Source organism: Strongylocentrotus purpuratus, unplaced genomic scaffold (genome assembly GCF_000002235.5).
Source record: "Strongylocentrotus purpuratus isolate Spur 01 unplaced genomic scaffold, Spur_5.0 spur5_scaffold_6, whole genome shotgun sequence".
In the NCBI taxonomy this organism is placed as follows: domain Eukaryota; kingdom Metazoa; phylum Echinodermata; class Echinoidea; order Camarodonta; family Strongylocentrotidae; genus Strongylocentrotus; species Strongylocentrotus purpuratus.
The window spans coordinates 29,932,810-29,960,502 of NW_022145612.1; the positions used below are offsets into that span (position 1 = coordinate 29,932,810).

Genomic DNA, 27,693 nt, shown 5'->3' on the forward strand with positions numbered 1-27,693 from the left:
AAATGCAGTCTGTATGCAGCATGCCAAAATGAATTTTATATAGCAAGAATGGTTAAAAGACTGTTGCTGAGCTGTTTATTTTATGATAGGATTGTAGTCGGGTTCTTTTTCCTGTGTAAGTGAAAGTTGTGCCTTTAAATATTAAAGCCCCTCTGTCCTACTTGTAGCTACTTGCTCCCTCTATATAGAAAAACTTCCCCAATCGGTGCCTGTTGGTCCCCCATGATCCTCTTTTTATTATGTTAGTTGAGAGCTGAGTTAATGAGATAGCCACCTGTCAGTGACCTTGCTGTGTGGTCTAATCCCTTCTGGCCCAGTAGTATTGACAGTCTTTAAGTCATTAAAATGGACATTTTAGATTTTAAATCTCTATACAATCAGGACCGTAGGGTCAGAAACCTATGTAGAAGCTGTCCATATAATAGTTCATGACCTTCAGATTTATAAGCTCAGAGCTATGCTAAGCCTACTAGTTTCTCCAAATCAGGATTACTTCACATACTATACCGGTTTTGTACTTTTTAGGTCTACTTTCTTGCAAAGATTCATCAAAAGGTAAGATTTTTTTAATAAATATGTTTTTTTTTAGGAAAAAGAAATTAGCATTACAAACCAAACTGATCAATAGAAGTTTGTTCAAAGAAATAGTTTCAGATTTTGGGTCATCACATTGCCAAAGTCAATATAATGCATAAATGAGATTATTGATTTTCACAGAAGTTTAACTTTTAGTTTGGGGTATATATTACATATAGGCCAACACTTTCTCCCAAGGAAAATCTGAGATTGAAATTTATTCACGTCGGGCCTCGAGTGAAGGAGTTAACATAAAAATCAATTATTTGTCATTGAAATCTTGATAAAGATCATTCTATTTGTAAAGCTACAGAAAGCCCGTTTTTATGTAGCGCTAATTATTAATTAATGAGAACTCGTGGTAAAATTCATGACCATGCAAGCTAGTCAAACGAAATTTAATGTGGATTGAGATTTTCAGGGAAATTCCCGTTTACTTGTAGTCTCATTTAGGGAACCTCGTGTTAATATCTTGCACAACCCAAATAATTTTTTTTCAAAAGGATGTATAAGCTGTTCAGTTTTATAATGATCATTTTATAAATGTGAAGGTAAGAAGGTAAAAAATGTTTTTGCTACACGTGTATCTCAAGTGTTATTATATTTTTTCGGATCAAATTGGTAAAGCCTGTAATTAAGACTAAGTAAACACATGTGTCAGGTTCGGAAATAAATGGAAGAAAGAAGAATTGAATTGCAGCTGCAGTAAAACTAAAAGGAAACATGGAGAAAACAGAAAATGATGTCGTTCCAGCCCTAGAGAATGAAGAAGCACCCGCCAAAAGGTATTGTGTAAAATAATTAAGGAATAGGATAACAGAATAGTATAACTATCAAAATTGCATTTGCATTTTGCCACTGAGCTTCAAAATTAAATCGTACGAAATGTACCGGCTGGGATTGGGTACAGTCTACAGCATTCTCTCCCCCCGGCCCCGGTGCTCTGGGCCGGGGCCTGAGTAACTCCAGGGAGCTGGAGCTCCGACGCCGACGGCAAAGGCGTTGGAGCTCCAGACCGAATATTGAAACACGAATCAAACAGCGGGTTGTGGCGACATTTTTTCCGGAATGTGAAACGGTAGTAGGCTAGATCTAGATCTAATTACAAATTTTGACTTCAGTGTTTTCAACTCCTCTGGGCCGGGCATCTCCCCCACACTTCAAATTATAATTTGAAGAAGTCTTTGATGGGAAAAGGGGTGATTCCTCGTCCTAAACCAAGCCATCGGCCATCCATGTATCGTCAATTCAACATGGCGAAGAGAGAGTACGCATGCACCTAGCGGCGCAGCAAATATGAATATTCATGCTATAGAGCGCTGTTCGCTCAAAAATGCTGAATAATTACGAGGTTGTGAAGCGTCGCTCAGACTCGCTCTGTTGTTTCGAGTCTACCGCCCATGCATACTTTCTCTTGCCATGTTGAATTGATGATACAACATAGATGAATCGTTGGGTTAGGACGAAGAATCACCCTTTTCCCCATTCAAAGACTTCTTCAAAATTATAATTTCAGGTGATTGGATTTGGAAGGATGCCCAGAGGAGTCAAAAAACATTGCAAGTCAAAATTGTAATTACTACTTCTTTACATTGCAAAATAATGTGACCCAACCCACTGTTAATTTGAATCGTGTTTCTTAAGCGGGCTCTTGAGCTCCGACGCCTTCGACATCGGCGTGTCAGAGCTCCCTGTTAGGCTGGGGCCTGAGCTGAGCTGAGCTGAGCTGGTCTTGCTCATCTGCTCATCTCAGCTCTGCGGATGCTTTATTGAATCTAAGTCATCCTGAAGTGGAAAATTTGTACCAATAGTATACAACTTTTATTTAGTAAAATGCTTAAACTCACAATCGCTTTCCAGTAGACATTGTACATCTTCATGTCGAAATGACTAATATTTATAATCAATAAACCATGTACTTGTAATTGCGTTCTAGCTTGTCTCAGCTCAGTTTGTGTTTTTTCAATTTCATGTACGTCCCTTCTTTTCTTCTGCACCTTGGCTTGAGCACATTATTCATGTAGAGTTGGGGCATTATAAATACTCTATATGATTATCATTTATCTTTTCATTTACAGTAATCAACTCAAAACTGCGATGGATTATCATTGGTAGCTTCCTTTTTATATTTATTTTAATTAAATCAAGAGTGGTATATGGTCCTGCTATTGAATGGTATACATGAGTGAATTTGTAACAGTCACCTTTTTTGTTCCCCTTTTCAACAGGCAGTGCATCAGATGCTCTGATGTAGAAAAACAAGAGAAAGAAGATATTAAAGAGAAGGATTCATCATATTTCAAGTAAGTGTAATTTAATGTGTTAAAAGCCATCCACAAGTGCTTTTGAACTTGCTTGCACAGGTACATGTAATGCGTTGATTATATCATGGATGGATTAAAATTAGCAAATTATTGATATTTTAATAAATTATCAAATATAGTTTTTGGATGGTTTATACCTGTGGTTCTTCGCCCATTTTGACCCGGTGCCTAATCTGACATTCAATATTCGTAACTCACCATCTCTTTCACTCTCTTGGTTGGCTGTTGGCCAGATATACATGTATACAAGGATTAAAACAATTGTTTAGAAAGACCAACTACTTTAATGATGACTTTCAGATTTCAGAATCCACAGCTTCAGTTTTCAATTGTTTTATTAAGTGAAGATGACAATCAATTCTCAAAATACAACATCTTTTTCAACAGGTCATACGAACACATTGGAATTCATGAAGAGATGATCAGAGATGTTGTTAGAACAAATTCATACAGGTAAATATCTCTAAAGCTTTGTTGTGCTCTTATCTGTATCTTTGTCTGTCTGTTTCTCTGTCGCTGTCTCTGTCTCTGTCTCTCTCTCTCTCTCTCTCTCTGTGGAATAATATGTGAATTTGATTTCAACTATTTCTTGGGGAAATCTAAGTAGTGTGGAAATATGTGAAAATGTGAGTTTTAGATTAAACAGATGGCTTGCCACCAGCAACTAAAATTACTTGAATTAATCAATATTGGCATATTTTTTTTTTTTTTTTTTTTTTTTTGGGGGGGGGGGGGGGGGGTTATACTTATTAATGGTCATCAAGAATTTTATGAAATCATAATTTTCTTTCATTTTTTTCTTCAAACTGTGATTGACCCTTTTCTCTGATGTTTCCTATTCCAATCAAACAAACCCTTTTTCATAATGCTACACTGTATAAGATAATGTTATTCTCTGTCTTACCTCTCTGGTATCAGGTTGGCCATCTTACGCGCCAGTGAGTCCCTCATTGGGAAGGCTGTTGCCGATGTTGGGGCAGGTACAGGTAGGTAGTGGCCTAATAATGATTTACAAACTAGATACAGTGAACCCCATCTATAAAGACCACTCAAGGGAGACAATTAAAGTGGTCTTTATAGGCAGGTGGTAACACATGATGGGTAACAGACTAGGAATCTCATTAACATTCTTTAAAGCGGATGCAGATGAGACTGGAGGGTGATAGATGTCACCAGACTGTATCGGGCATGAGCTAGAACAAAAACACTTGAGGATAGAGTAGAGTGAAGATATTAGAAATAGATTTCTGTACAGACTGACTGTAGGAAACAGATGAGGTGTAACAGACTGGGAATCTATAACATCCTTAAGAAGCGGATGCAGATGAGACTGGAGGGTGATGGATGTCCCCAGACTGTATCGGGGCATGAGCTAGAACAAGAACACTTCAGAATAGAGTGGAGTGAAGATTTGATATAGAGTGGTGTAAAGAATTGATATAGAGTGGTGTGAAGAATTGATATGGAGTGGTGTAAAGAATTGATATAGAGTGGTGTAAAGAATTTATATAGAGTGGTGTGAAGAATTTATATAGAATGGTGTATCTTCAGCAGTGGAGTTTAATTGGGCTAGACCTAATAGGTAGCTTAAACATTGTTCATACAGTAAACATGCTTGTAGTGGTTATTGTGTAGTCTTGAAGTGGATTTATTGTGGGTTCCCACAAAACTCATATGTCAGTTTATTAATTACCTTCTGTTACCTAGCCATGTAATCCACTATCTGTAGTTTACCTAGATAGAAGTGTGAAAGATTGTAAATACATCCACTCTCGGCAGTCAGGCTAATATCACATTCCAACTTCCTCTAGACAGCACTAAATTCTAATATCTGTGAGCCAATTTGAGATTTCCTCTCTAGATGACTGAATTTATAAAGAGAATTTGTTGTTCTTTGAGTGATTTCTTTTCTGTTTTTCTTTATTACTTCAGGAGTTTTGAGCTGTTTCTGTGTCCAAGCTGGTGCACGGAAAGGTGAATATGAGATTCAGATGCATGAATGCAAAGAATGACAGTAACAAAAGAATATTTAAACAGTCCATATTTATGTCTTTATGGTATTTTTTTTCTTCAGTTTTCCTCTTCCTAAATAGATGTAGATAGTGTATTCCATTCACGCATGAGTAAAATGATCTACTTTTGAATTTGATAAAGCGAATCCACGTTTTTACTGCACAGCAAATCTTCATATTTCAATTTAATTACCCAAAAGAATTTCTTAATAGGTCAGCATACTCTTCTTCCCATTGAAGTCTGTTCTTAAATTTATTTGGTACACAACAAGTTTAATCTGTCATAAGTGGAAGAAATACTCTGTTAGTTTCATAGTTGCAAATGCCTCTAAATTGAATGAGAGATGATCCTATGATTGCACGTCACTGCCTTTTTTTGAATAAAAACTCTTTCATCCTTGTTGTAATTTTTGTTAAAATTTGTATTTATGTCAATGATGATCACCTTTTTTTGTATGCACTGTATTGTTTATGAAATCATCATGATTTAGCTTTGCCGCAATGAGGCCTAAACTAAAAGGATGTTGTATTGCCCTTTAGGTGCCAAAACATGGGTTTTATTTTTTAATTTTTTTGTTACACTCCCTCTTTGGGTTAATATTTCTCAGTCTCGAATGCTTTATTACCGGTACATTTTTTTCTAAAAAACAGTAAAAAAAAAAAAATAAAAAAAATAAAAAGCCGACCGCAGATTTCAAAATTTGTGGGTCGGTCGCAAAGGGCAATACAACATCTTTTTTTTTAGACCTGATGTTTGTGTTTTATCAATTAACATAATGACCTATTTCACTATCTATCAATCATATTTAATGTACATCCAGAACATTGTCATTGTTTATTTTGATCCACTCAGTGTATGCTATAGAAGCCAGTTCTATAGCTAAGCAAGCAGAGAAAGTTGCTGAAGCAAATGGAGCAAGCAACAAGATCAACGTTATTCAAGATCGTGTAGAGGTATGCAGACTTTTTCACCTTGATAAAACATGAATCGGAAGTGTCTCAATACATTATTGTACATTGGTAATTGAAACTTTATACTATTGGATATGATTTAGCTTCGGTATTACACAAATTGTCCACAGACTTCAGTATGAGTTATCTGTGCCTTATTGTTCAACCGGTTCATAAGTTTATCAGCTTCTCATGAGCTCAGAGATGCATATTCAGATTGTAAGACAGTTTATTACAGAATTCATTTCGAATTTGAAAGAGAATGTTTCAACTACTTGTGTATCTATTTTCTCCCAGCTTTCTTATCTAATATGTTCTGGGGGGTGTTTCACAAAGATCCTAAGTCAAACTTAAATCTAAGTTGGACTTAAACATTATGGAGAGCCATTTGAAGCCTTTAAATAAAATGTATTCAAAAATGAAAATTGAAGTATTTTAGGCTTTTCATAAATTCCACATCAAGAACATGAAATCTCCTTGATAATAGAAAATATGAATAATTTGAATCAACATTGTATGCCTTTTGAAATAACTTTGACAAAATATTTTCAAAGATGCTAACGGCTTTCTTTAATTGATTTTGGGGTCCAACTTTGTGAATCCCCCCCCCCCCCCCCCGGACTATGTATTTGACATACCAGTATTGTTTGTAAATCTTGTGTTTCTTTACACCTGCAGAACATTGAACTCCCAGAGAAAGTTGATGCAATAGTCAGCGAATGGATGGTAAGCATTGCAGCAGTTATAAGCACTCAATAGGAATAATGCTAATTTGAGTATTCAGTCAAATTAATCATCATTTACCATCACTCTGTACTCTTCATCTTTAGAATGAGATATTACCAGGAAGAGCCATAGAAAGAAAATCTTTTGCAAATAAATGAGATTTAAGACTTTATTGTTCCTCCTTCTTCTTCTTTTTTTCTCTACACAGGGGCATTTTTTGCTGTATGAATCCATGCTGAATTCTGTCATATTGGCAAGGGACAAGTGGCTGAAAAAGGTAACCAAATATTTTAGTATTGATACATGTACAACAAAAAATATATGGTTTTCTTGGGGAGATTGACTAATTTCAAGTAATTATTTGCTATATAGCGCAAGAAGGGCAATCGCTCTCTGTTAGAGTACATGTATATGAGTTAACTCCTTTCTGGCTTCAAACACACAGTATACTAATCTAACTTGAGGATGTTTGTCAATGATTTTGTGTTCTTGATGCTTTGGAAACCATTATTAAAATTTGTTAAGTTTCCTACAAGTTATTAAGTTATTCTCTTTTTCAATCTTCTTTTAGGATGGACTCATTCTGCCGAATAAAGCAAATCTTTATCTGGCACCATTCACCAATGTATCATTCTACTGTGAAAGGTAAGGAGAGACATTTTAATGGTGGTGGCTATTTTACCTTGCTGCTAAGAAAGCATAAATGCTTGTAAGTAAGCAACCAGACGGCAGACGGCTTTAGGTCCTCTCCGAGGGACCTGATAATGAGGATTAATGCCTTACCAAAGGGCACTAGCGCATCGCCTTGGTTTCGAACCCGGGTTACCGGATTACAAGACCACTGCTCTACCGACTGAGCTATCGCACCTCCTCCTTTTGATATCACATATAACCGATGATTGAAATCGGCAAGTAAAATTACCTTTGTCAATAGATCTTGATCATCATTTATTTATGTATCATTCCTATGTCATTGCAGGAGACTAGTGGTATATAAGAGAGCTTAAAACAAAACACTTCAGTTAATCCATTCATGAAGAAAGCTTTAAACAAAACACCTTGCTCACTTGCTAGATCCATGCTTGATTTAAAGAAAGATACAAATTAATGTCATTAAAATCAGTTTCTCCTGGTCAATAGTTATTATTCTTGATGGATGAACTTGAATTATGTTAAGTTATTTTACCGTTACTTCTTAAATCTATTTATATGTAACACCAGTGGATGTGGAGAACCTCTTGACAGAATGGAAATTCTTTTAGGTAATCCTCAGGCGTCCGCTGGTGGCTTTTTCACTGTCTTGTAACTCTTAATGTTATATGCTCTGTGTTGTCATTTCTATTTTGTTTATACATGTACCTGGAAATCAAATAAATTTCATATTTCAAAATTTCAAATTTCAATACACTAATCTTTAAAGAAAAGGTAGAAGAAAAAGAAAGAAAAAAAAAAATTATATTAGACAATATGAGTTTTTAATAATTCCATTATTAGACTATTAATAATTATATATTATTAAGAACCAAGGAAATAATATAAATGTGGACTGTTTGTAAGCTTTGCAAAGCCTTTTCCAAGCTTGATGGAACTTAATTTCTGCTTCCTTTTTAGGATAGGATTCTGGAGCACTGTGAAGGAGAGGTTTGGAGTAGACATGTCATGTCTAGAATCAGAAGCCAGGAAGATATTTTGTAGTAAGTATTTTCATTGAATGGTTTTGAAAGCTCTTTAAACCTCTTGTTCTATGGTATCTCAATTACAATGTTTAAGAGGCTGTATGTAGCTTAATTATGACCTAGAAATTAAGTAGTCTGTATTTGTTTCATTTCATTATGAGGATGAACTTAGGAGGATTGTTATTGAAATCTAAGATACATGTAGGGTACAACAGTTGGTAGAAAAGACTTAGCTTCCAGTAACCTTCCTTTCTGTTATTGTTTCAATAGGATTTTATGAAGAAGTATGCCTAATGAGGGAAAACAATATTTTTGCTTGTTAGCGTATTTAATGCATTTGCCATTTGTACATATATGGGGTAGTGGAGTCTTAAATACAATGTCAGTCATTCTTGTTATACTTGTTGTTTTTCATGATTGAATACAAATGATTTTATGTGTCATGTAAATAACAGGTGATGTACATATAGAGATAGTAGATGACAGTGATCTATTGGCCAGAGAAAGCCTCATCTCAGAACTTGATCTTGAAACCTTGACGCAGGATGATCTAGAATCTATAAAGGTAAGCATTCAAATATTATACAACCAGGGCCCTGATGCTATGCCTCTACTAACATCCCTTCATTGGTTGCCAATCAAACAGAGGATTGTTTTTAAGATTCTTTTATTTGTATACCAATTTTTTCATGATCAGGCCCCAAAATATTTTAATGATTAACTTGAGTTGTATCAACCTGTGCGTACAAACCTTCGCTCCAATGCAGACCCATTTCGATATGAATTTTCATGTGGCTTGTAATAAGGCAGGAAATTGCACATTCACTGTTGCAGTAGCTAAGGAGTGGAATAAACTTCCCTCCAGTATAAAAGCTGCTCCATCAGTGGATGTTTTTAAGTAACTCCTTAAAACGTACCTATTTCCTATTTGATTCGCTATTATTTTATTTGTTCAATGTTATGTTATGATTTGTTGTTATATTATTATATTGCATATTATTGTAAGCATAGTGATATAGTTATATAATATTGACTGGCCTTGAGGGGTATATCAGAAATATTGACAAAGCTCAGATCATATTGCCCCGAGTCGAAAGACGAGGGCAATATGGTCTTAGCGTGGTCAATATTTCTGATATACCCCGAAAGTCAAGCCAGTCAATATTTTTATTGTTATCCAAATCAGACATCTAGAGCAAATACAGAAATTCACCATGACAATCTCAAGAACTGAACAAACTTTGTCAAACCAGCACTGTGCATCCAGTGCTTGACAACATTTTCGATACACTGCAAACAGTGTGCATTTGGTGTGATTATTACGTCACAATGGAGTACGCAAAGTGCACAGGTTTTCGTACGCATAATAGATGCGCAATGAAAATGACAAAATACGGCGCGGTCAATACAAGATGCCCGGATGCGAGACCGTGGAAAATACCAAGGTATATTTTCACTCGTCTCTACACGCAAAGTCAATACGCGCAGGGACACCAAGGAAAATACAAAGAATATACCCCTCCGTTCCCACTGCTAGTGAAAACTAGGGCAATACGGTTTTGTAAATGACCAGCTCAGATGTCTGATACGGGTAATAATGTATTATATTTTTGATCAATGAAATCCTGTTCAGTGATTGGTCAACATAGCATCATGTGACCAAACATAACATTGCTATGATGTAACCGTGACGTCATCCATGGTATAGTGCAAACTATACCATGGCACTATACCATGGATGACGTCATATATATATATATATATGCGATCGATCAAGATCAATGTGCTATCGGTCGAGGTCGCGGTACTGTCGTCCATGCTGCTCTCACTGCACTCTTCACTACTTCAGTGACAGTTAACATAATTATTATCATTATTATTATTTTTTTGAAGGTTGGTTTGAAAAATATAAAACAAATATATCATGCACTATTTCAAGCCACTAGCTAAAATTATGGATTCCTCGGCGACAGAAATGGCACTATTTTCTGCCACCTCGATCCATAATTTCAACTAGAGCCTCTCAGTGCATGGTATATTTGTTTACTATGAATAGCGTAGCTAAATGCCTAGTAATAATAATAGTAATAATAAAATAATATAGTATGTAATAAACATTGAGAGATAATCATTCAAATCATTACTTCTAAAGACTTCCACAATGTTATTTGACGATTCATCAGTTTCACAAAAGTACACAGAACATATAATATCATCGTGCCACTGATGAAAGTTGTGTTAATGAAGAAGACATTGATGTATAGAAGTATTTTTTTTTTTACTATTTTACCTTTTGTTATTCTTTATAGAGCGCTGGAGAACATTTGTAAATGTAGTTTTTAATTAACTTGTTAACAGGAAAAATCTTGTCAGAAGAAAACATGTTGTTTGTGAATTTACACAATGAATATGGCAAAGTATGTTGCCTTATATTAATTATATAATGTGTATTCTTATCTTTTTTGTGTATGAATAGTCCCCATTTAGATTCAGCTGCTTTGGTAGACAGACATTATGCGGTTTTACTGCATGGTTCACCGTGACATTTGACACAAGGGTCAAAGGGAAGGAATCGCTCTCACTGTCAACATCCCCAGATGAACCGTAAGTGAAATTTTAGAAAGTATCGAGAATCTCAACAAAACCAAATACGTAGAGATCTGATATTGTAGGATACATTTTCCTTTGATTGTCCAGTGTAAGTTTCTTGGTAAATGATCAACTTTCTGTAAATGTATCAAAGAACATGAGATTTGTAATTGAATGAAAACTGGAATTAGCCTGAAATATTCATTTTAGATTGATTGAACTTGGAATGTTTGAATAGAAAGTTCTTTAAATTCATCTCAAATGAAACAAATACTTGTATTTCCATTATTTATATTTAATTAAAAATTCTTTAAATTTATCTCAGATGAGACAAAAATTTGTATTTCCATTATTTATATATTGGTTCTAAAATTAAATTCCTAATAATAAAACCCCTCTGATATGTGGTTACAGGTTTGGAGGTTCCTCATAGTTTTGTCTGCCTGTTTTCATAATCGTTTATCATTCAGCTAGCTTGCCTCATTAAGAATACTGTTTTTTGTCGCTTTTTATTCGTTATTGACTTAATTTATTAGAAAACAACAACATGACATGCATGCTAAGGCTGATATTGTCTGTTTTACAAAGTAATCAGACATTATAATACAAACATCAAAATACAAAGCAAAACCAGTATAAAAAATAATAATGTTAACATCACACAGCAATATTATAAAATATTTAGAAAAATGTATCAAAGATGAGGATAAAGAGTTATCAAAATAATTAAGGCAATGTCATTACATATCCAAGGATAAATTCAATGGAGCATGTTCAGGAATATTAACTTCTTTTTTTTTCCAAACTTTTTTGTTCAGTTATACACACTGGAGGCAATGTTGCATGTACCTTGACAAGCCTGTAGATGTAGAACAAGACACCATCATTGCAGGGACTATCACCTTGACACCAGGCAAACAGAATAGAAGGTTAGTCTTCAGAGTGGGAATGTGTTGGAAGAACACTTTATCTTCAAAGCTATTAGGTCGAGCCTACTCACACTGATTTGACAAGCTTTTTCCATTCAGTTCTATTCTCCATGATCTTTGGGAGCTCCTGTCTTGGTAGACAGGTGTCTTTTTCTAACTGGTCAATGTAAGTCATTGCTGGGTGCCCTCTGGTGCGTTTGCCCCTTGAGGGCTCCCAGAAGAGCATTTGTGAAATGATTTCACTCTTGCTCCTCCAGCAGTGCCCACTGAAACGGAGGCGACGGTCTCTCAGTCTGGCTGAGATCGGTGTAATGTCCCTATACAGTTCAATATTGGTCATATGGTCACTCCAGATGGTCACTCTGTACATGTATGTACAGTTAAACTTGTTTTAGTGACCACCTGTCTACAAAGACCACATTTTTTTTCCCTTGAAAATGGTTCTCATTGAAACATGTACTAAAGGAACCTGTCTACAAAGACCACTTTTTGTGTTTCCATTGGGAGGTCTTTATAGACAGGTTTGACTGTATATCACAGTGGCTGTAATCAAGTGTTCCTTTATAAACCAAGTTTAATGCACAGGGTAGGCACAATAGAAGTAGACATTTAGATATTGATGCAAATGTCTCACATATAATTCTAATCGCTAAACTACACTCAGCACAAAAAGAAAGTGGACACTTTTATTGATTTACGATTTAAAAATTAATATTTGATATATACTTATCTTTCATATATAAAAAATAAGATACTTTTATCATCTTTAAGTTCATATTTTGAAACTTGAACTTAATTGATGATGGCAGAGTACTAACTTTCCTTTAAGTTTTATTGACAGTTTCATATGAAAATTTTGAACGATAATGTGTGTCCACTTTGTGTTTGCTGAGTGCATATAGCATAATAGAGATATTTGTTGACTGTTTTTTTTTAAACTGAATGTATTGAAATACAGTTTGTACCTCATGTGAGGAGGCTCAAAGGTATGTTAGTAAATGCAGATTATATTTGCTTTTTCCTGTTTCATTTTAAATATGATTTTGATTGTAATTTACTGTTTATGGTATGTGCTATTTGATGTGATACCCAAAATTCTTTGGATCCCATATCTGTAAGTCAATGCTGCGTATGATATTATACAAATATACACTGTCTTGAGAGGTTCTGGTTAGAACTATGCGCAAAAGGTGACTCCAATGTAGTACTATTTGCTGAGGGGCGTAGCCCCAGAAGCAAATGGTAGTATTGGAGTCACCGAGGCCCATAGTTTTAACCAGTACTTCGAAAAGAAGGCATGGTATATTTGTTTTATATCCTGCATCAAAAATTTATTCCCCCCCAAAAAGAAGATTTTTTTTTTTTAATTGATATTTTTTTAATTAAAAATAAAAACAAAGTATTAAATTAAGAATTGAAGATAAAAAATCAAATAATAACTCCCAAATAGTACTTTTTTTCAGAGCAACCTTAAAATAGTAGAAATATTTCTGGTCATGTGACAAGCTCTCAACCAATCAAAAGCCAATAAATTTTTGATGTAGGATGTAAAATGCAGTATTCAAGACCGATATGTCATATTTTTGCTTGTATTGTTGTGTGAAAAAGTAACGATATACTAATAATATGTATATTTTGTTGTTTTTTTCCAGATTCCTGAACATTGAGTTGACCTATCAAGTGGACGAAGGAGAAGCTGTGACAAAACATTACTCTCTTACTGATGGGTCTAGTTGACCAACAGATCCATACTGTTCTGTTAGTCTTAGCTTTGTGATTACCAGTACTTAAATCTCAGATGCTGCTTTATGTATGTGGGTTAGTTAAATTTTAGATATGCTAGTAAAGGGGTATTATTCAAACATTGAAAACAAATATTGTGCCAAAGTTTGAAGCATGATGTTTGTATTCTTCTACAACAGTTAGCTACACATTAGTAAATCTGGTTAGCCATCCTGAACACTTTTTGTAACAGTTTCATCTTTGTCTTGACAGCTGGCATTGATAAGTTACCATTTTGTATGGTTATACAGTCAAACCGGCTGTAGTGACCACCTGTCTACAAAGACCACATTTCTTGTTTCCCTTGAAAATGGTTTTTCATTGAAACATGTACTAAAGGAACCTGTCTACAAAGAATAGTTTTTGTGTTTCCCTTGGGCGGTCGCTATAGAGAGGTTTGACTGTATTATTGGTTTCTTGTTACATCCCATCCATTTTGATATGTAGTATGGCAGGTTCATGCAAGTATCTGCAAAGTAATATGGGCTGAGATGTTATGTATAATATGTATTCCTCATCTATTAAGGTATGTGATATTATTAAAGGAAAAGTTGATGTTTCATTTTACTGCATGATTCCTGTCTCATGTGAATGTGCTGTCTTATTTATACTCTTATAATGATGGGGGGGGGGGGGGGACTACTCATGGGTGGCCTCTTCATTATTTAACTAATATTTGGTACTAAGGTAGAACAAAAACGTGCCAAAATGGGTTGATAGCTATGCATAGTGTTGATATTAAGGTATATTGCTTTACCTTTAATAATTTTCAGATGTAATTCTTTCCTATCTAAATTTATACTTTATTGTTATCATGGATGTTGTAAAAATCGGGATCAAGTTTGATAAACACTAAAAATTAGGTAATTTTTTTAAATTGGGATCTGTTCTTGAATCTGTTCATTGGTCATCTAAGTTTCCATCCTGATATGTTAACTTTAAAGTAGACCAGTGACATTGTTGACGGTTGATGAAAAAAACTGCCTAATTTTTGTATGAAATGTTACTTATTATATTCCTACTACTGTACTAATCCTCTTAACATGCATAAAATCCTGAAAAAATTTCTCAAACTTCAAAGATATTATGGTTTTCTTTGAAGGCGTCAATGTGTAACTCCCTCTAACGGTAAATTCTCCCAACCAATTTCTGAATTATTCCGATAAAACAGCCTTTAAAAAATCTTTGAACACTTAAATTTTTGGAATGGTAAATGGAGCCAATTCATTGCTTTGTGACGATTTACATTCACCTAAAATTTCATTTAATTATGATAAGATAGTAGGGAGAATTTAGGAATCGATCAGATCAATTTTTATCATTAATAATGGTCTGTTTTCACTATTTAAAAAAAATCAGATTATCTTTAATTGTACATCTAGTATTGAAGACACAACCATAGCACCGTGACCGTTTTCTCGAGTCATCTGAACAATGTTACCAAGTGAGAATTGTTTTCTTGATCTTGGAATATACTTAATGTACAGTAAATTGTTTTTTATTCTAATCTTGATTGATGATGTGTTTTTCTTTGTGTTTAATTAGAATGGTAAAATAATTCCTTGGCAGTTCCTATGATAGTGGAAATGCTTTTGAAAGTTATTTAGATGTTTTTTTTAATTGTATTTTTAAGCACAAATAATGTAAGTGGTGGATAAGAAAGATCATACAAGATAGATCAAGTAATAACACGGATAGAACCAAAATATTTAGAGGGAGGGGGAAGTGAAGGGAAGAAAGAAATAACATCTTAATCTTAAGAATGTTGATACCTAAAGTAAAGGCAGTATAATTCATGATTGATTTCTTGACCTATGCCCCCCCCCCCCCCCGTCTCTCTCTCTCTCTCCCTCCCTCTCTGTCTCACAATCTCTCTCTTATCTTCTCTCTCTCTCTCTCTCATTGCCTCTGTCTCTCGTTTTCTGCCTCTCTCTCTCTCTCTCTTTCTCTCCTACCCATCAACTTTCTCATTCTCTCATCTTTTTCCATCTATCTCTCTTTTAGAAGTGCTCCTGCTCTAATACAGTATTCTCACTCGTACCCTTTCTGTGCATTATTTTCTTCTCATTCCTGCTTCCATTTCTTTTCTTCATATATCTTTCTCTGCACTCCCACTGCCATTCTCTCTTATTCATGTTTGCTTTGATTGTATTGGAATACCACAGTGATATATCAAACGAGAGATTCTAAATGATGACTGGTAAACACGCAAAATCTGGATGTGGATGTTGAAATTGACTAAGACTTAAACGTTTCTATGTTTTAATTGTTTATCTATATTGCATGCAAGTGAAATTCTACCATAAAGAAGAAATACATATAAGTACACTCAGTTTGCTAAAATATCTGCCTTGGATAAAATCAAAAGAATTCTGACAACAAGCGCCATATTCCCCCCCCCCCCCCCCTCCTCTTCCAGCCAAATACAATAGTTTGCCATATCTAAATTACACGTAAAAGAATAAGTGCCCCCTGGTGACTTTTTGATCGTCAGCTGAGAATTTTTAGACTTGAGACCCCGCCCGAGAATCATAGATCCGCCATTGTTTTCATATTATCAAGTCATGCACGTTATTTAAATTGCTGTTTTCGATCGAGAGCATTGTAAAAGCTAGGCCTAGTCATCTTAAATCCCTGTTATTCTGGAAGTTTAAACTGCAAATTATTAATGAAAATAATAAGAAAGAAATATGTTAAATCAGAAACTCAAATATAGATCTCAACAAGATTAAAAACACTACTGTATAAACTGTACATTGAAAATTACGTGTGTAATGGATATTATTTAAATGTAAGATCAAAACGTTATGGGAACTCTGGCTGTCTTTCTCCCCTCTTGTTTACGACTTTATGTAGATAATAGATATAAACAGGTATAGCATAACACATTAATATGTTTATGATAAAGGGGGCTGTTTTTCACCCGGCTTCACTCCAGATAAAACCTTCCTTCGTAATTTAATTCTTTATTGTTTTTTATTGCATATCTCTGTGTCACTTTCAAAAATTGAATTTTGGGGCATTCACCAAACAAAGTTTTGTTTTTAAAGGATTTAAAAAATATTCTGATGAGTTAAAACATTGGATCTCATAATGAAGCATTTCTTATGCTCTGTATTTGTCTGAAGTTTATACTGGGGTCAATATCTTATTTTACTTATGACAATGCAATGGCTTAAACGTATACCATGTCAGGTTTTTATTTACGACTGGCTCTGCATAACCTCTGCAAAACTCCCACAAGTTCTATTCCGATAATGACATGCGGTCAGAAAACACACACAACAAAAAAACTCTTTGATAATTAGGCTTTTTAAAAAAATGTTGTATTGCCCTTTGCGACCGCCCCAAAAATCTTAAAATCTATTTTTTGTTTACCGTTTTTTAGAAAACAAATATATTAAGGCATTAAAAACTAAGGAATATCAGCTCCTCACTGGATGGAGAGGGAAAAAAAATTAAAAATCCGACCGACCGACCCATGTTTTGGCACCTAAAGGGCAATACAACATCTTTTTTTTTTAGGCCTTACAGTTTACATGCAATTTATGCCCAGAAAATAACTGGAGATCGTTGGTTTGAGTAAGTGGTAGTCGTCACAAATCGAATCTCTAAACAGTCCGCAAAGTGTACAATAAATTAAAGATGGTTGTTCAGATTCTTGGAAATATGAGACATTCTGGTGTAGTCGATTTCCCATACTTCCTTCTCTCTCCTTCAACTAAACTTCCATCGGCTAGCATCATTTCTCGTTTCATTGCAAGACTTCCGTCGAGGTCGGGAAGATTTGTGACTCCTCGTTCCATCGCCTCCAGCGATTCTTGCCTAAAAACCATAATGATTGGAAGAAAGAAAATACAGAGCTTATTAAATCAAACGAGCTTCATAATAATTTACGCTTTCACATGAAGAAACCCATGCATACAACGCAGTATACAATACAAGGGCGTCGGCAAACATTTGAACACGTGACTGTCAGTCTCGGCCAATTAATGATCAGGTTGAAGCAATGAACTTTGACTGCCGATACTCCTATGCACACACACACACACATTTTTTTCTCTCTACCCTTTCTCTCTGTCTCCCCCCCCCCCCCTCTTTCTCTCTCTCTCTCTCTCTCTCTCTTTCTCTCTCCCTCTCTCTTCCTTTCTATTATTATCACTCACCCTCCCCTCTCTGTTATGTTAATCATTTTGTCTTTTTCCCCGTTTTATTTCATCTCTCTCTCTCTCTCTCTCTCTCTCTGCCGATACGGACTTTATGGCCCGATTTCACAAAGGAGGTTTGTAGACAAACCTAGGTTTATGTGCGTCATATTATATTATGACGCGTTATGACGCGTTTCAGACCAAGGTTTGTCTGAACCTTGGTCTGAAACGCGTCGAAACGCGTCATTATGATGCAAATAAACCTAGGTTTGTCGACAAACCTCCTTTGTGAAATCGGGCCTATGTCTATAAAGGCTATACTATTATTGTACTCGTACGTGTGATAATAGATAAAATTGAGCGAAGAAGACAACCTGTTATGTCTTTAAAATTAAGCATGGAAGTTATACCTTGCCGGGATAAGAAGTCTTTTGGCGCGTTCAAGACGAGGGTTGTAGGAGCTCATTCTATCAATGTGAAATTTGACCTCGCTCTTCAATGAATAGTAGTAACGGCCTCTCTGCGAAACCACCTGAAAATATTGAAATAAATTTGATCATAATATAATTGAGAATCGTTCATCCGTCTCCATGTAACCAATTAAATGAGTTATTAGTCAAATCAAATACTTCGTATGTTATTCCACTCTATTATTCTTGGGACCGATACGGACTTTGTGTCCATAAAGGCTACTAATTATTGTATTGATACGTGTGCTCTTATAGAGAAATAAATTAATGGATGAAAAATAATAAATTCTTCTACTAACGACGGAACTTTAGGGGTCAGAGGATACAGCGCTATATGTTATCGCCATCGTCATGCCCAGTACCAACCAATTGGTAACATTTAGAATCTCAGTCTTTCTATTTGTCATGATTGTATAGGTTCATGGTTATACTTTTATCCGTTACTGTTATTTTGGTGCCATGAATTATTATCGATGCTTGATGAGACAAGACAGTGAATGATTGACTTACTTTCAGCATATCCCTTTGTTGACTCTCATCCATACAGTTGAGATGTTTGGAGCTGACTGCGTGTGATTTCATTGCTAGTTTATTGGCTTTCAAATCAATCAGCTCATGACGTAGTTGGTCCTTGATTCGATCAACCCGAAATTCAGACAGTCGAGATGCCTTCTCAATCTGAATTGACAGAAAAGAGAAAGTATTAAACAAAAATATTTTGGTCTAACTTGATCTATGTTTTGCGTGAGAGACTAGGGGTTTCATGATCGGATAAAAACATTACATTTTAAATAAACTGTTTTTTTTAAAATCATCAACGCAAGTTATTCAACCAATACCAATGCATATCGTAATTTGGCGTCCCCTGTGCCTGGTATAGAAAAAAGCCAACTTGATTTTCAATTAATTTATATTGAACAAGCAATATTTTAGAAATAAACAATAATTATGATGACGCAATATTTTGTATACATTAATGTCATGAACCATTTCCGAAATGAACATTTACAGTTAGCGACTGTATTTCAAGAATCTTATACAGTTCCAACTATTATAGACCTAAGTTTTTAATATTGGTTTATCAGTGTATATTATCAAGATAAAACTTTAAAGCAACGTAGCACTTTTCCCATTCTGTAAATTATTTATTTCTAAATTATTATTATTATCTAAATTATAGAATTCTTCATTTTGTATTACCTGGCGGAGCAGTAACTGGAGTTTGGTTTTTGCGTTTGAGTTGGACTGCCCTGTCTTAGGATAAGCTGCACTCTCCGTCATTTTAAACCAATTATTGAACTTAGTGAGATGAAGGGCAAAAGATTAAGTCATCACGTCGTCTCCGGGGTATCCACAAGCATGCTTCCTTTGTCCGACTCTACATCATTAATTATATATTACAACGATTGCAAAGCTTTGTTATCTCAAGACCACCGTGGGATCACATTCAGGAATGCAATCGATTTATCTTGTTTCTATTCCCTCCGAAGCACAATAGGAATTTTGTGATTTATTACGTAGAATCATTCAATAATCATCACTGGAAAATGTTAGCACATGTTTATGACAATATCTCTATAAATCTCCACATCAACAAGTTCTGCATAAATTAATGAATGCAATCGACATCCACTCCAAGCGACGGTGTATTTTCCTCGCTACCTAGCTTATGCCGTTTGTATACAATGTGGCCACTTTGCTTTCACCTTTGCAGATCCATCAATTCCCAACTGAGACGAATATTGGTTGACGAAAAACGGAGGAGGTGACGACGATCAATTTTTAGTTTAATCGGGTCAGAAATACTGATCTAATTACGAAAGTAGCGTTCACAGATTGGTTTGATGCCGTTCTCAAAAGGGCTTCATAGCTCCTAAAAAGCTAGCTGGTTATCAAACAGTATAGAAATACTAAATCAACTTCGGATTAGGAATAAGATGGCATTTTCAGATGATAGCTGCACGCTTACTCCTGCTATGAAAATCCTGGTTTTAATCGCGTAAATCAGTGCAAATGGTTTTATTTTAAATCAATATCTGATTTTCCAGTACGGTTACTGCAACAGTATCAAAGAAATTTCCAGCTGCTTATACGATTGTCATATAAATGGATAGCAGAAAGCAAAATGAACAGCAAGTGTGAATATTGTCTCCCTTGAATAATAATTAGGCTCAAATCGTCTCTAACGGAGATAAAACTGCCTTCTCATCGTCCTGTTCCATCATGACTATCAATATTTCGACATCCTTCCTTAAGAAAATGGACTAGAATCCTAACATTTCACAAAATTCCCAAATCAAGCTGGCCAACGTGTGACTTTAGAAACAAAAAAGATGTATCCTCCGTTCGTAGACACAACCAATTTGTTTCTGAATCGTCTTCAGCGTCTACGCTATATAGTTGTCTTGCGAAAAACAAGTTTTGTTTACCCTTAAAGCGAGAAGGAGCCATGTTTGCAGAAAGAGTCGCACCAAACACTCAATATACAATTAGCTGGATAACGCTAAAGGCGTGAAGTATTGTTTAGGTCGTCTGCTCATTGAGTGTAACTAAATGCTAAAGGGGAAAGGCGCGGATCCAGGAACCCATTTCTATCGGCCCGGCTATGGCAACCCCTTTGTGTAAAAACTAGATAAACTCTGTTTTTCTCAGATAAACTCTGTTTTTCTCAGATAAACTCAGTTTATCAACAGATAAACACAGTTTATCAGAAAAACTCAGTTTATCAGTTGATAAACTGAGTTTATCATTGATAAACACAGTTTTTCTGATAAACTGAGTTTATCTAGTTTTTACACAAAGGGGTTGCCATAGCCGGGCCGATAGAAATGGGTTCCTGGATCCGCGCTTAAGGGGTCGAGACTTGGTGACAGTAATTTGTTTTGCACTAGGTAATAATGAGCGCTTCTCATCAAAAGGAAATCAGAAACCGATATCTGAAACAGCGCGAGTATAATGACCTCTCAATAATATGGTATTGGCTGAATATTTTTTAGAAGTAAAAGCGATTGAGCGATGCAGAGGTATATCTGAAACAATTTTTATATCATAAATATTTAACAAATACAACTTTTTCTGACGATGTGTTTTGCTATCTTAAAAAGAGAAATTGCTTCTAATTTTCTTTTCACTGCATTTCATAAAAGATAAGATTGCAGCGAAAATACCAAGATAAGCGAGATTACCTACAGGACTGATCTCCTTTTCTAGACAAACATTTCAATGTATCGTTTACAATGGTTTCCTCGTTCCCCCCCAAAAAAAAAAAAAAAAAATAATGGATTCTTTTATCAGACCCCCTCTAATTCAAGACCTTCAATTTAAGTATTGTTCAAAACGTTGAAAACATAAAAGCTGAAACAATGAGAAAGCATATGGGCGGTGGTGGTACTACTTTTGTCTTTTTTTGCCCCAAGCCCCCTTTCTCATCAGTGTACTGGTTGTTCTTTTTCAATCCCACCATACATGTAATTCCGCAGGGAGATTCGCTCTTCAACTGATTGTACAAATAACATGAATGGCTCGAGGTTGCCAAACATATCCCATCGATTTTTTTCTTTTTATAAGTAGGTCTATTTATTTTAGGGTGTGTATATAGTATGCCTTATTGTTTTCCTCTACTTTAATCAACTCTCTGTCCACATAGCCAAACAACATATTAAATGCATCAATTTCTTGCGAAAGTATGTTTTATTCTCCACTCTTTGCAAAATGTGACTAAATACATATGATTATTATTGTAACATAATTTCTTACACTTCTTTGCACCACAAGAATCATACAAGATCTTGCACAGCAGTCAATACACTTCTTTATATTTAATGAACCAAAGGCACACTTCACCATATACAGTAAAATTGTGAGAACTTGAGTGAACAAATTATGCAAAATGAGACAATTAAGTCGAATTACCTCATTTTGCATTTATATTTTGATTAAGAGGTATTAAGTGAAAATAATGCAGCCAGAAATACTTCCTATGTGTATCATCACAAAAAGTTGTATGTTTGATTTTGTCTGCGATGTTATAGGAAGGCCGATCAAACAAATGAAACTACCCTATGAGAGGGGTAATACAAATGGAAGGTAGGGATAAACAAATACATGAACGGGTACTTCATGAATGAGGTTATGTTGCAGTGATCTAAGATCTAGTATTTGTTATGAGAATCTTAAGAGTAAAAAAGTGACTCGAGCACAATGCAGCACACGACACAGTTGCAGTGGCGTATTATGAGCAAAAATGTTGATCAGATGAGCGCCCAGGAGCCCGCCTTAGGGGCCTTGGTGGGCTTCCAGGGGGCAGAGCCCCGGAAGCTCAGGGGTTTTAGGCATTTAATAACCATCAGATGAGCATCCAGTGGCCGCCTAAGGGGCCTTGATGGTTCAGTGGTGCGGAGGGAGCCCCGGAAGCTCAGGTAAAAAAAATCATGCCATTTCAGCAACATCCTAAGCCCCCCAACAGTACGCCAGTGCACAGTAACTGTTGTTTAGCACACCTTCTTTTTTCCCGAAGGACTGTATTCTGCCACCACGTATTCCTTCCCATAAATGGTGCCTCGCTAATATCGGGACGTATAATAATTATAGAGGATGCCCCCCCCCTCCACCATATATGTTACATCTATATATTTCTTCTTTTTAATCCTCGATTGTCAAATTTGTAAATCCTATATAGCTCTGAAACTTTACTCTCTTAAAAAAAAGAGTGAATTTTCACTCTATTTTCACTTTCTTGGGAGTGACGTCCGTGATCACTTGTTTAGGAGTGAAAATCGATTGATTTTAGAGTGCTCTCTAAAAAGAAAAGAGTGAATGTTCACTCTATTTTCACTACATTTTCACTCTCCTGAGGAGTGACGTCCGTGATCACTCGATTTTTTTTTAGAGAGTATAGTGACGCCCCTGTCACTAATGACATATTCAGAATTATTTAGGTATTAACTCTATTCATTCATGTGCTTTTGATAAGAAAAGAAAATGAATGGAAAAGGAGAGGAAGATAGATACAAAGAGTGATAGAGAGAAAAAGAGAGAGAGAGAGAGACCGGGATTTAGGGGGGGGGGTGGCATTCATAAAGAGTGAAGTTACCTATATATTAGTAGAATTTATATACCACTGAATGGACCTTTTCATATTCACGATTTTACCAGAAATAAAAAGAAGATAAATACATAATGAGTAACTCAGGTTTGGAGGAAAAGGGGGTACCTTCTGCAAATGGCAAATACATTCTGCATACTAGAGTCGATCGCCACTGTCAAATTATATGATTTCTATTTTAGTTTCCATTAAATAAACATAGCTCTAATAATTAACTTTGAACGGCTTTCCCCAATGAATCTTTATAATATACGTACGTAGACTATTTAGATTCTAAATTATAAATTATAGTACACAAGCATAAAGTACCATCATTATGGACAATGTTTTTATGTAACAGCGCCATCTGATTATAGAAGACCCCCCCCCCCCCCTCCCCCCCAAAAAAAGACACACACAAAAAAAGGAAAGACGATGGAGTTGAAGGAGAAAAGGGAGAAGACAGAGAAAAGAAAGAGGGGAAAAAATAGAGGGAGAGGGGGTAAGAGAGAGAGAGAGAGAGAGAGAGAGAGAGAGAGAGGGGTTTATATGGGGGGGGGGGGGGGTGTTAATAGGAAAGATGCGACTTAATTCAGAGCCCACATCGATCCTTGAAAAGTGGCACTTATGAGAATGGAAAGTGGGTACTTATTACAAAGAAAAAGGGGTAGCTATCATTTTTTAATAGGGGTATTTATGAGAAGGGGAAGTGGCTCTTAGGAAAAGCGGCACTTATCAGAAGGAAATCGGGCACTTATTACGGAAGGAAAAGGGGCACTGAGTCAAAATAAAAGGGGCATTTATCATGATAGGTGAAAATGGCACCGTAATTAAAGTAAAGGGGGCACGTCTCATCATTTTGAATTGAGGCAATTATCAGAGGTAAAGGGGGCACTTATGAAAATGTGGAACGGGCATCTTTTCAGAAATAAAAAGGGGCATTTTTATCTGAGTATATCCAATACTGATTATACCTTGGTATTACAAGATATACCTGAATTATAATTAATAAGGCGCTTTATCGGAAATTGTGTGAATGTTTTCTGATGAAGTGCGATCTACTACTAGTACTACGACATTAGACTAATGACTGAGTGATAATCATGGGGTTAGATTGCGAACAAATATTTTCATTATCCCCATCTAACTGAGAGTGAGGCGATACCAACTGGAAATGGAATTGGAAGTGATTAACTCAAACTTTGCAGAGACCTCCCTCTCTCGCTTCCACATTATAGTCGTAATGCACAAGAAATTTAGGAGCTGCAGTTCCGAGTACGAGTTTTGTCAACTCTGTAAACTTCATTCTCAGCTCTCTAGCTCGTGATCGTGTACACAAAACAACGCATTAGAGCTGCCGCAGGAGTTGGACACGGAAAATCTACTTCCGCTTTTTGTTTTGCGGATAACATGTATTGGAAATGATTTAAAATAGCATCATGTGGCAACCTGTGGATGACAAGGAGAGAAAGTGTGGTATTGGTAAGGAAATATTACTTTTAACTTCAGTTGTTACGATGAAAACCTATTATTTGAATGCACAAAGTTTACAACCCAGCTTACCGGTAGTTGATCGCGAACGCAGCGTTGCTGCCAACCACCACCCAGCCAGCGGCGCAGGCGACCGTCTCTGCGCGAGAGGTATGGGTCAATAATTTGTTAGCCACTGTAAGCTGTAGCTGAACTTGGCTACTTCGTGTATAGTGGACACGGTGGGTACCAAAATAGGCTACTCAGCCCCCTAATGCAATGTTTCATCTCGGTCCTGGCGCATTTTATGAAGCGCTACACGGCCACGGGCCACCATAGAGTTCTCTTCACGGACTGCCAGCTTTTTGATGGCTGCCAGTACCAGCAGTAGATCTACATCGTCCACGGGTTTGCCGGTCAGACTCCCACCAGCTGACCTTGTGAGGTCTCTACGTAGGGGTTCGTCGCAGCATTCGAGCAGCTGGATAACCTTGTCCCTGCCGGTGACCTTTGTGGTTGCGACATAATCAGTCCATCGAGACAAGAAGTACGCCCATTCTTCACTTGAACCAGCCGCAGCAACTGTAGGACGTTTAACCTTCTCCACCTTGGCGGCAGGTCCAGCGGTGTGGAAAGCGCTGTGGGCAGTGATTAAGGCAGCTACGATGGCAGTCTCAAGGTCCGGGGTAGTGTAGTCACACCAAGGGATGGGGCAAGCGACGACAGGCATGGTTGGTAGTCACCGTGATCATAAATAAGATCTGGCTATATGTGTCAGTCGATAGACTTCAACAATGATCACGGTCTGTAAACAAATAAGATAAAAGAAAATACCTTTAATTAAGATCAAACTATAACATAATCCTCTGTTTATGATAATTTTGTTGTTGATCTTGATTCTGCACATTCTGAAGTTGACTTAATGAAGAAAACAAAACAAGGACAGGCAATGCATGTCAGTAACATTAACACTAAAAAAAACATAAATTTCTAGTCCTTCTGGCCCAGGGGCCCGTGTTTCTCTGCCTAATTAAGGGAATGTCGATGTGTAGAAAGATTATAGCTGGCGCTGGAGGACTGCTTGTCCTTTTCTGCCAGCCGTAGTCAAATACCCAAATAGCCATACCCAATAAATGACATGTCATTGCATAGACTGAATTTTTCTGTCTCTTTCGTTCGTTAGCCTCTGATTTGGGTAGGGTCGGCTCTCTCTTTAGAGACAGAACATCCCTATTCGCTTTAGTGTTCACGCTTTGTGTAAAGAAACGTTACACCAAACTTGGCAAAACTACCGGCCAAATTCCATATTTCACAGGATGCATATATCAGGTGCATCTTTTTTTGACAATTAGGTCTAGGCTTAACTACTTTGGTTCCACTTACCAACTTGACTGAAATAATCCGTGTAATGGTCCCTTTTTAGGAAATTATGGGTCAAAATCGACTCCATTATAAAAAACTTGCAGCGGTCGTTTAAACTCTTGCTGTGCATGAAGCAGACCTGCCAACCAGTACGATTTAGTCGTATTAAGTACGATATTTAGAAGCAAATACGACAGTACAATTTTCCTTAAAAAAATACGATTTTCAAAAAAAAAAAAAAAAAAAAAAAATTAATTTAAAAAAAAAAAATTATTTAAATTTTTTTTAAATTAATATTTTGTGTGTGCGTCCGCCATTTTCAATGGCAAAATGTCCATTTTGTCCTGTAAAGTATCCTACAAGCATCTCACATCAGCAATTTGGGGATGTTCATTGGTTCATCGAACACACCAGTCATGACGAAATCATGCATATATTCAACCAATGATCAATAAAAAAAAATCTTCCTGTAGGTAGAAATTGTAAGAGCCATTGATCCGCGAAACAATCTGTGTTTATTTTCAAGAATACAACTTTTGTCAGTAAAATACAACTTTTGGGACTAAAGAATACAGTTTTTGAACTCCAGAGGTTGGCAGGTCTGATGACGTCATCTACATGTTAATCTCATCCCTTCTAGTCTATGCCGAAGGCAAAATGATTATGAACGAAAAACTGTGCACGAGCTACGAGTTCGTAATGACATGCACAGTTTTTCCATTCGAAAGAAGGCCTTGGTTCCATTTCTATTGAGGAAAATAATGAAAACAAGACTTACTGTATATGACCCACAGTTTTAATTTTATCTACAGGTGTACACGTATCACATACAGGTATTTGTGTGATGCTAGAATGTACAGATGTACATGTATGCTTGAAATTTTAAAAATGTAAAGAACTTCTACAAGAAAATTGTTATTATTGTGGGTCTGCCTTTTCTATGGGAGACCCATGTACGGACAAATAATAATGTTATTTACTTGTTAAGGCATACAAATGTTATAATAACACTTTGAATGATTGTAGGCCTATAATGCTTTTATACTAACACCAATAAAACCTGTTAAAGTGAGAGTTTTGAGTAAAGAAATGAGTTTTAAATATAAGTTTTTTATTGTTTTGCTGCCCATAGACTAACTTAAAGTTGACATGAGATGGCTCTCTTAAAAATTATGACATGGTTGGAGTCAAATAATTGTGTGTTCCTCTGTATCCACTTTGTTTTGCCGAATGAATAATAATAATAATAATAATGATAATAATAATAATAATAATAATAATAATAATAATGACAAGTCTGTTCTCTGGGAAGTTGTCACTCATCTTGGCAAAGACGGTTTTGTAAAACATTTAGTGGACAAATCGAGTAACAGTGTTGAGATGTCGTTGACGGTTTCATGAAATAACCCCCTCGGGGAATGTGCATGTACATAACACCTGTTTGTACCCAAATAAATTATTTTACGGTAGATTCATTAGAAATTTAGTATTCAATAATGGTTTATTCATATGACGTTCTGGCAGCCGAAGCTGAATTGCAGGTCATTTATACAAGGTAAAAACATCATGATATTTAAAATACACTGAGCATTATA

The 27,693-nt window shown here is 36.0% G+C and overlaps 3 protein-coding genes across 15 annotated transcripts in view; 2 read left to right on the forward strand and 1 right to left on the reverse strand.

Annotated features, from left to right (window-relative positions):
* The first annotated feature begins 1,138 nt into the window (after nt 1-1,138).
* On the forward strand, nt 1,139-15,072 carry LOC591167 (protein arginine N-methyltransferase 6). The gene is made up of 14 exons (XM_030973048.1): nt 1,139-1,361; nt 2,805-2,879; nt 3,288-3,353; nt 3,819-3,886; nt 4,833-4,874; nt 5,766-5,866; nt 6,542-6,589; nt 6,798-6,866; nt 7,161-7,234; nt 8,201-8,283; nt 8,721-8,830; nt 10,742-10,869; nt 11,673-11,783; nt 13,436-15,072. The coding sequence occupies exons 1-14, from the start codon at nt 1,300-1,302 to the stop codon at nt 13,518-13,520; spliced, it is 1,122 nt and encodes a 373-aa protein (XP_030828908.1). The 5' UTR covers nt 1,139-1,299; the 3' UTR covers nt 13,521-15,072.
* Nucleotides 15,073-15,779: 707 nt separating this feature from the next.
* On the reverse strand, nt 15,780-20,639 carry LOC100893916. The gene is made up of 4 exons (XM_003726509.3): nt 19,384-20,639; nt 18,694-18,861; nt 18,124-18,245; nt 15,780-17,390 (listed from the first exon to the last, which is right to left on the reverse strand). The coding sequence occupies exons 1-4, from the start codon at nt 19,462-19,464 to the stop codon at nt 17,219-17,221; spliced, it is 543 nt and encodes a 180-aa protein (XP_003726557.1). The 5' UTR covers nt 19,465-20,639; the 3' UTR covers nt 15,780-17,218.
* Nucleotides 20,640-24,568: 3,929 nt separating this feature from the next.
* Nucleotides 24,569-27,693, forward strand: part of LOC591109 (dedicator of cytokinesis protein 3) — a 90,176-nt gene continuing 87,051 nt past the window's right edge. For 12 of the 13 annotated variants that reach the window (XM_011680765.2, XM_011680770.2, XM_003726511.3 and 9 more), the window contains exon 1: nt 24,570-24,748. In XM_011680765.2, coding sequence (XP_011679067.1) covers nt 24,706-24,748 — 43 coding nt within the window. In that variant the 5' untranslated portion in view covers nt 24,570-24,705. Of the gene's footprint in view, nt 24,749-27,693 lie in introns of all 13 variants that reach the window. The other variant, XM_011680777.2, reaches the window with a different exon arrangement.